This window comes from Oryctolagus cuniculus, chromosome 7, assembly GCF_051225735.1.
Source record: "Oryctolagus cuniculus isolate XC-2025 breed Fujian yellow rabbit chromosome 7, ASM5122573v1, whole genome shotgun sequence".
Classification (NCBI taxonomy): domain Eukaryota; kingdom Metazoa; phylum Chordata; class Mammalia; order Lagomorpha; family Leporidae; genus Oryctolagus; species Oryctolagus cuniculus.
In genome coordinates, this window is record NC_142873.1 from 57,010,322 (window position 1) to 57,019,749 (window position 9,428).

The 9,428-nt window shown below is 48.3% G+C and overlaps 1 protein-coding gene across 1 annotated transcript; it reads right to left on the bottom strand.

Annotated features, from left to right (window-relative positions):
- Nucleotides 1-986: 986 nt before the first annotated feature.
- DCLRE1B (DNA cross-link repair 1B) lies at nt 987-9,240 on the bottom strand. Its single transcript, XM_002715417.6, has 4 exons — nt 8,834-9,240; nt 8,055-8,220; nt 7,667-7,849; nt 987-3,758 (listed from the first exon to the last, which is right to left on the bottom strand). Exons 1-4 carry the CDS (start codon nt 9,020-9,022, stop codon nt 2,680-2,682), a joined length of 1,617 nt encoding a protein of 538 aa, XP_002715463.3. The 5' UTR covers nt 9,023-9,240; the 3' UTR covers nt 987-2,679.
- Nucleotides 9,241-9,428: the final 188 nt, after the last annotated feature.

Consider the following 9,428-nt stretch of genomic DNA (forward strand, 5'->3'; position numbering starts at 1 on the left):
CTCTCTCAAAATAAATAAATCCTTTTTAAAAAATAAAATTCTGGGGATAGGCTTTTAGTGTAGCAGTTAAAATGCAGCTGGGTTCAAGTCCTGGCCCTGATTCCAAATCCAGCTTTATGCTAGTGAGCACCCTAGGAGGCATCAGGTGATGGCTCAAGTACTTGGGTCCCTGCAATCTACATGGGAAACCTGGACTGAGTTCCGCTCCTGGCTTTAGTCTGGTCCAGTGCTAGCTGTTGCGGGCATCTGATGGGAGCACCTTGTCTATCTTAGTCTGACTTTCAAATAAATTTTTTAAAAACTCCCCAATTGGCTGCAAAGGCCAGAACTGTGCTGATCTGAAGCCAGGAGCTTCTTCCGGGTCTCCTACATGGGTGCAGGGGCCCAAGGACTTGGGCCATCTTCTACTGCTTTCTCAGGCCATAGCAGAGAGCTGGATCGGAAGTGGAGCAGCCCGGTCTCAAACCGGCACCCATATGGGATACTGGCACTTCAGGCCAGGGCACTAACCTGCTATGCCACAGTGCCGGCCCCTATTTTAAAAAATTTAATGACATGCGGCCGGCGCCGTGGCTCAATAGGCTAATCCTCCACCTTGCGGCGCCGGCACACCGGGTTCTAGTCCCGGTCGGGGCGCCGGATTCTGTCCCGGTTGCCCCTCTTCCAGGCCAGCTCTCTGCTATGGCCAGGGAGTGCAGTGGAGGATGGCCCAGGTGCTTGGGCCCTGCACCCCATGGGAGACCAGGAGAAGCACCTGGATCCTGGCTCCTGCCATCGGATCAGCGCGGTGCGCCGGCTGCAGCGGCGGCCATTGGAGGGTGAACCAACGGCAAGGGAAGACCTTTCTCTCTCTGTCTCTCTCACTGTCCACTCTGCCTGTCAAAAAAAAAAAAAAAAAAAAAAAAAAAAAAAAAAAATTTAATGACATGGCAAAATGCTTAAGGAATTAAGAAAGGAAAATATAGGATATAAAATTGTCACCCAGATTTTGAAAAAATATATATATTTAACACATTTACATCACAGAAAAAGATTGGAATAAAGCATATCAATTGATCTACATAGAGGAATTAAAGTTGACTTTTTTCTTTACATTTTTATGATTTCCAAACTTTATTTTATATATAGAATAATTTCTTGAAAAATCAGAGGCTGAGAAACATTTGAAAACCCCGTCCTATGGCACACACTGAATTAGAATTTTATCACTTGTTTAATCTCCGTAGCGGTGATGAGAGGTAGGTATCTCAGTCCCTGTGGACTGAGGGACTGTAGACCTGAGGCTCCACAAAGCAATTTGCCGAAGCTGCCCTGGATTCAAGCCCAGCCAATACCCAGGTTTCCTACTGCACAGCATGCCTCGCCTGCCACAGCTCCTAGAAGGCCCTTGGGAGGCTGACAGTGAAGGTCACGGACAAAACAGCTATATACAGTTTGGCCGAACACAAGTCCTTATTTTGCTTTCTAAACTCTTCATTACAACCTCCAAAATTAGAATCTTGTTTCCCCTGGCTAGGAAACCGAGACTTCTGCCTTCCTAAGGCCCCAGGTTTCATTCTGAAGCAGTTTTATCCACCTGCCCAGCTCCACATTATCTGTGCCCTTCCTTAGAGCCTGTTCCCTCATAGCTGTGGTGTTGGCTGTCCTGCTTATTGGCTTGGCATTTTGTGTTATGAACAGAAGGACAGGGCAGAACTGCACACCCCCCACCCCTTCCAGCCAGCTGGCTCCGTGGTCTCTTCCCTGGATACTAAAACAAACAGGCTGTGTGCTCTGGCTCCTTATTCAAACCAAGGGGGTAGGGGGGGAGCAACAAATATCCCAGCTATGTGAACAATCAGAGGAATATCTGGCAGCACATCTGATCTTTTCTAACTTTATTTCAGCCAAATAATCAGGGCCTCCACATAGCTGGGAGTCCTGTCACACCCTAGGCCTTAATGCTCAGCCTGGTTCCAGGTACTGCTGCCGTGACGGGTGCCCAACCCCCTCGCTGGCTCTGTTCCAGATGGGTCCCCAGCAACACTAATTGCACACTCTGATGCAGGAGGCAGGAGGTGGAATTTTTCACCATGGTTCCAAGTCCTCTTCATTGCTTCCTGTTCTTTCCCAGAGGCAGAGACAGGAAGTTACTTGGATGGGGTCACAGCAAGTCAGGGACATTCAGGACTAGAACGTGCTGCTTGGGCCACCACTTTATCCGCTAGCACCACAGTTCATGATTAATGATTATCCTCCAGCACCACAGTTTATGATTAAAAAATAGAACTACCCAGGGGTTTTTGTGAAGGAGGGTTGGGGGAGCACGTTATGTGACACAGAGCATGCAAAGGAACTACGGGAATAATCTGCTCTTTTTTGATTCAGACTCATCTCTTTCGGCACCCACAGAAGAGGACTGCACGTTCACCAAAGCTTGAGGAATGCTAGGTTAAACAGATCAAGTTACTGTAGGACCTCTAAGAACCTTTAACATGCTGATGCACACGCCCCAGAGTTTACAATGAAAAGCCTCTTAAACACAGTCAAGGTTACAACTAAGGATTCCATAGGTACCAGGACTCCAATAAACAAGCTTGGAAAAGTGCTGGTCCAGGGCGAGCCTGCGAGGATCCAGTACAGACAAGCCCCAAACAAACTTCACTGTCTGAAACTGTAGCATTGGGTTGAACAACACTGTTATTCTGTACTCTCCTGTGTGTGCTCCTTCGAGGGCTTGTGGTATTTTTCCACTTGCTGGTCAAAGCTCCTGGAAGAGAACTTTGCCTGGAAAAAGTTCACTGGAGTCAGAAGATATTTCAGTGCCAGGCCCCTGAACTTAGCAGCTAGAAGAGGGGTGGCCTTGCTATGACCCAGGGGAGAATCATGGCTCACCCAAGTGCTTGGGTTCCCTGTGGCTGCTGGGTCACTGTCTCCTCTGGGTACCAATGGGGGCTTTAAACTAATTTCCTCCTTTGTTTCTGGAGAGATGAACTCCTCATCTGAAGGTCTTAAGTGCATAGAACAGCCCAAAGGGACAGTCACCTTTGTTACCATTTTCTGGGACTCACAGAAGGGGGCTGTCCCATCCCATTCTTTGCTGCAGAGATCTGAGAACAACTGCTTCTTGACTCGCAAAGGACAGTGGGGAAGCTGCTTTTCAAGCTTCCCAGGCCAGGGAGAGTTTTCCTTCTTGGCCTTCTTTGAGTCTTTGTTAGCTTGAGATTCATCAACATCTTTCTCAGGGGATTCAAACACAACACCTTGGGCTCTGGCCCTCTTTAGCCTCCTTTCCAACAGCAAGAGAAAACTTGGTTTTCTAGAGAAGGAACTCATGTACTGCTGCACAGAATCTGGAATCAGAGGCACAGAGATCCTGGGGCCCATGCTGTCCCAAAAGTAGTCTCCACAGGGCTGCCGACGGACGATGGGTACCACCTGGCTCGGCTTCAGTGCTGAAACAAAGGTACGAAGCTCAGAGTAGGAGGAGTGGTCAGAGTAAGGGATGATGTGGATATCGGGGTGGGAGGTGTGGATTTTCCGGCTGGTGGGAAGGATGGCAATGGTAGGGTGGGTCTGGTTCCAACGCAGCATGGCAGAATGGCAGATCTCCATGTTGTCCACGGCGTGGATGCGGCCCGCCTTCTCCTCCACCGTGAACACATCTGCCAGGCCCAGCAGCTGTACCACCTCCAGACGCTGAGGACTCAACACCACCCAGGTCTGACACTCCAGGGCCAGGTGCTCCAGCAGTGACTCCTTTCCCAAGCTATAGAGTCCTGAATAATGTGAATGGCATTGGGGAAATTAAGAGAAGAAAGCTATTAGAGAATCCTAATATATCAACTAAACATTTAAAAACAAACACAAAATTCATGGGGCCATCAGGGGAGTCTACCAGGGATGAGATGGCATTTGAGCAGAGATATATGGAGAAGAGGGAGGCACACAAAATCCACCTTTTCATTTGGTTCAACCAAAGAAAGCATCTACCAAGTGTTAAGCACATGAAAAGTAACAAACAAAAAGACATCTCAGCCCTCAAGGAGTATAATTACACAAAGATCCAGAAACCCTGCAGTTAAGGGCAATACTGCAGATATGCAGACAGCCTTAGGAGGACACAGATAAACAGTATCTACTAGCTGATGGGATTAGGGAGTTTCCTGGAAAGGACAAGCTGTATTGAAGGGTGGGAAACATTAAGAGGGGCCAGTTCAATGTTGCTAAAGAAGGAATTGGTGAAAAATGGCATGAGAGAGGCAAGCATATTAGAGGGCCTTGTGTGTACTGCAAGGACCTTGGACTTAGTCCTGGAAGTGAAGGGGGAGGAGTCATTGAAGAGTCTAAAGCAGAAAAATGGTTAATTCTAATCACAGGAATAATAAGATCAGAGCAGGGCTTTAGAAGAAAGTAGAGCAGCAATGTATTCTACTGCCTCGATGAGAACAAGCTAAAAGCAGAAGTGCCGGTTGGAAGCCCCAAACTGCAGTTATATAGGAAGAAATAGGAGACATGAAATCGGGTAATGGTAATAGATACTAAAGGCCTATTTCCAATCCACAACCAGACTGTGAACTCCGTAAAATAAGTATTTCTCTTATCTATTTTTCTTTAAGTTTTTATTTATTTGAGAAGCAGAGAAATAGAGAGACAGCTCCCATCTGCTGGTTTACCCCACAAATGCCTACAATGGCCTGGGCGGAGTCTGTGAAGCTAGGAGCTGGGCACACAACCCAGGTTTCCCACATGGCAGAGGCCCAACTACTTGAGCCATCACCAGCTTCCTACCAATGCCTGCAATTAGGAGCAGAGCTGGAGCTTGAACCCAGGCCCTCCAATCTGCGATACAGGCATCCAAACTAACATCTTAACTGCCTGGCCAAACACCTGCCCTATATTTCTTTTTAATCTACTTTATTCCTGATTATGGTTCAAAATTTCATTCTTTGGGTATGAAGGTAGCCAATTTTATTTTCTCCTCATATATTTCCATTTTACTTCACTTTCTAGGTCCTGCCCTGTTACCCTGTAAGCTCTCAAAATCAGAGCAATATTTTATTCAGGTTTATATCCCCACTGTCTATTGGGTCCTTGGCACAGAGTAGAGGCTTATATATTATTCAGTGTGTTCATTAGGCCCTACCACAGCACCCTCCTAACCAGCTGTGCTTCTCTGGGAAATTTCTGCATTGAAAACTGTAACTGATATTTCTTCATGAGCAGTTTAGCAATCCTCAGGGCAGAGGATATTTCTCAATCAGCTTGGTAGTTACCCAGGGAAGTATATAATTTTGTTAGTGCCATTTATTTAATCTCACTTTGAAATTCGTTTTAGAATTGGGACATGTCCTTTTTAAAAATATTCATAATGGTGGCAAATCTTTTCCCTTTTGTGAACAATCAAAAAAGTCATTTAGAACTATATGTTAAATTTTTTTAACATTTTTATTTTCATATTATTTGAAAGGCAGAGAAACAAAGACAGGTGGACAAAGATCTTCCATCCACTGTTTGTTCCCCAAATGTCTACAACAGGCAGGGTTGGACCAGGCCAAAGCCAAAAGCCAACAATTCCTTCTGGGACTCCCCTGTGGATGGCAGGGACTCAGGTACTTAAGCCATCACTTACTACCTCTCAGGGTGTACATCTGGAGGAAGCTGGATTGGAAGTAGATCTGGGACTTGAATTCAGGCATCCCAATATGAGATGCAGGCATCCCAAGCAGTGTCTCAGTGTCTTAACTACTGCACCAAATGTCTGCCCTGTTACAGTTTTTTAAAATAAAAACTGGAGGCTGGGGTTGTGGTACAGTGGATGCCTGTAATGCCAGCATCCCATATAAGTGCCAGTTCAAATCCCAGCTGCTCTACTTTCGATCCAACTCCCTGCTAATACACCTCGGAAAAGCAGGGGAACATAGCCCTTGCCACCCACTTGGGAGGCCTAGATGGAACTCTGGGCTCTTGGCTTTGGCCTGATCCAGCCCTGCCCACTGTGGCCATTTGGGGAGAGAACTAGTGAATGGAAGATAGCTAAATCTCTCTCTCTCTCTCTCTCTCTCTCTGTCTTTCCCTCTCTCTGTTACTCTGCCTTTCAAATTAATATTTTTTAAAAAACTGATTTTCATAATTTTTTAAAAAGACAACTCCAGGGGTTAGCACTGTGGTACAGTATGTTAAGCCTCCACCTGTGGTGCCAGCATCTCATATGGGCTCCAGTTGGAGTCCTGGCTGCTCCACTTCTGATCCAGCTCCCTGTTAATGGCCTGGGAAAGCAGCAGAAGATGGCCCAAGTGCTTGGGCCCCTGCATCTGTGTGGGAGACCCGGAAGAAGCTCCAGGCTCCTGGCTTCAGATCAGCGGAGCTCTGGCCATTGCAGCTATTTGGGAAGTGAACCAGCAGATGGAAGACCTCTCTGTAATGCTGCCTCATAAATAAATAAATAAATAAAAGCAACTCCAAAAGAAGAGTCCCCAAAATATTCTGTATCATTGTAGAATCACTAGATTAGAAATAGGTGTTTTTTCAATGTCCCTAATTTAAAGCACAATGCTCAAATATCAATGCTCTGATAAATTTTATTCATTCATATAGTAAACTTTTTAAAAGATTTATTTATTTGAAATGCAGACTAACAGAGAGAAAGAGAGAGAGACAGAAAGAGATAGATCTTCCGCCCAGTGGTTCATTCCCCATGTGGCTGCAATGGCCAAAGCTGGACAAGACCAAAGCCAGGAGTCAGGAACTCCATCTGGGTCTTCCAGGTCAGTTCCAGGGCCCCAAGTACTTGAGCCATCCTTTGCTGATTTTCCATGCACACTAGCAGGGAGCTGAATTGGAAGCAGAGCAACCAATACTCAACTCAGTACTTTGATCTGGGATGCCAGTGTGCAAGTGGCAGATTAACCCTCTGCTCCCTAACACTGGCCCCCAATAATAAGAATTTATTGAATGCCTGAGTCAGGCATTAACATAGGCATTCAGAATACATATCCACACTAAAACAAAGAGCCCCGGGGCAGGAGTTTAGCCTAGTGGTTAAGAATGACTGAATCCCTTATAGGAAGTACCTGGATTTGGTACTTGGGTCCTGACTCCTGCTTCCTGCTAATGCAGACCCCGGGAGGCAGTGGTGATGTCTCAAGGAATTGGGTTCCTGCAACCTACATGGATACCTAGAATGAGTTCCTGGCTCCTAGCTTTGGTCCAGTCAGCTATTGTTGGCACCTGGGGAGTGAACCAGAGGATGGGGCATTATCTCTCTCTCCCTCTCAAATAAATGAAAAACAAAAACAAAAATCCTTCAACAGCTCTTTGTTGAGTTCAGGATTACCAACACTCTAGTTCCTCCTGCTTCGTTGGACTTCTTGCCCACTGTAAGCCTGTTGGAATGGTTGCTGCTCCTCTATTCCATAAGCACACACAGCTTCTTCCCCCTTCCACCCAGGTTCTCAAGGAGTTTTCCTTTGTGTGGGTGGGTGTATACTGCACGCCCAGGGAAGTGGAGGACAGACAACAGATAATAAACTGAGTTGGTATAGGGGATCAGGAAAAGGGAATACAATTTAAAATAAGGTGGTCAGGGTAAGTTTCATGGAGAAAGGGAGAACTGTGGAGACTTGAAAGATGTGAGAACCCTCAAAGAACCCAGCTGTGGGTGAGAGAAGGAAAGGAATTCACTCACCGATCTTTATGTTATGTTGAGGGTGCTCTCGAATGAGCTGGACAATCTGGTGGGCAGCTTCTTGTCGGGTGGGAAGAACCAGGGCTGGGTTGCAGTTGGTGTTGTCTAGGTATAAAGTATGGATCTGTTTGCCCGATGACAGAGGAGGCTCCCTTAGCATAGATGGTGTATATCGAAAATCACCTAGAAGAACACATGTGGGGGCAGAGGGTCAGAAAGCAAGGACTAGAAGAGAAGCCTCTCCCACCTCAAGCACAGATGGGCATGTTCTTACTATTCTGAGTGCTGTGCAACATAGCTGCTTTGTGGAAATGTCTCCATCCCCGCCCTGCTCAAGAAATGTAGCATCGAGGCTGGGAAGATGGAAGGGACCCCTCTGGAGGCCCACCTGTGTAGAGGATGGTTCCAAAGTATCCTTCGAAGAGAAACATGACAGAACCAGGGCAGTGATGGGCATCCAAGAGGGTTACAGTCATGGTCTCTTGTCCAATTTCATCGAGCGGCAGCACGTGGCTCTCACCGACCTCTAGGGCTCGGATCCACTTCTTGGACACCTGGGGGAGCAACAGGGCATCCCTGGGACTATCCCGTATACAAACCAAGGAAAGCTGACAGAATCCTGAGTCACCCTGGGGCAGAAGCCGGGCTGAGGATTCCCAAGCATCCACCCATCCTCCTCCCGTTCCCCACCCTGCCCTTCAGACAACTTCCAAGCATTCAGAAAACAATCCAGTCAAGGATTCTCAGATTTTCTCCAGGTCCTAATAATCCCTTGAGGCAACTGTTAAAAAAAAAAAAATTCCAGCCAGATTTTTAGGATCCACACCAACCTACTGAATCAGATCGGGGGGCGTGGGAGGGGGCTGGACGATGTCTATTTCCCCAGCCTAGGTGGATTAAGATAAGACACGTTTAGGAAACATGGGCCTAGTTTATGGGAAAAGGTAGGGATAATTTCTGTGGGTGGGCTGAAAGGTTTCCCCAACTAAAATACTCAAATCGGTGAGTTGGAAGCCACGGTCGGCTGGATTCAAACTACTCCACATTTGTCAAAATCAGCCGTCCGGGGGGCCCACTCTGATTCCCAAGGCTGTGACAGGTCAGAATTCCCCACCCGGACGCCAGGACCAGCTCTGCGGAGGCCGACTCCGGTCCCCTGCCCCGTACCTGTCGCTGACGATGCAAGAGGTGGGCAGTGATTGGGGAGCAGTAAAGGGGCCGGGCCCAGGTGCTGGACAGGCCGACCGTGTGGTCCGAGTGCATGTGGGATAAAAAGAAAAGCCGCGCGCTACCAGCCCGGCGCAGGCTCCAGAAGTCCACAGCAATGGGCGTGTGCGGGATCAGGACCCCGTTCATGGTGGCGGGGCTCGAGTCACCGGTGGGGTCTTCCTGGGAACTGCGTTCCAGCGCCAGGCTTCCACCACGGCGCCTCAGACGTCATGCTGGGGCAGGAACTGGGCCACGGGCCCTAAGGGAAAAGTCAGCTCAGCAGAGAAGGCGCTAGAGTGGGCACCGTCGGAGCCGGGACGCAAACCGCGGAAGACGCGGCACAGAGAGCCACTCCTTCCCGCGCGGGAGCCCAGGGCCGGCCCCAGCACTCAAAGCGCGCGCTGCAGGGAGGAGACAGGCCGAAGCAGCCGATTTCCGATGGCCCGCCGCAGCTCCACCAGAGGTAGCCTCGCGGCTGCGCTGAAAGGTGAGAGGTTGGGGGAAGGGCATCCCTAAGGTCGGGATCGCCACCGCGCTCGGCGCTCGCAGGGAG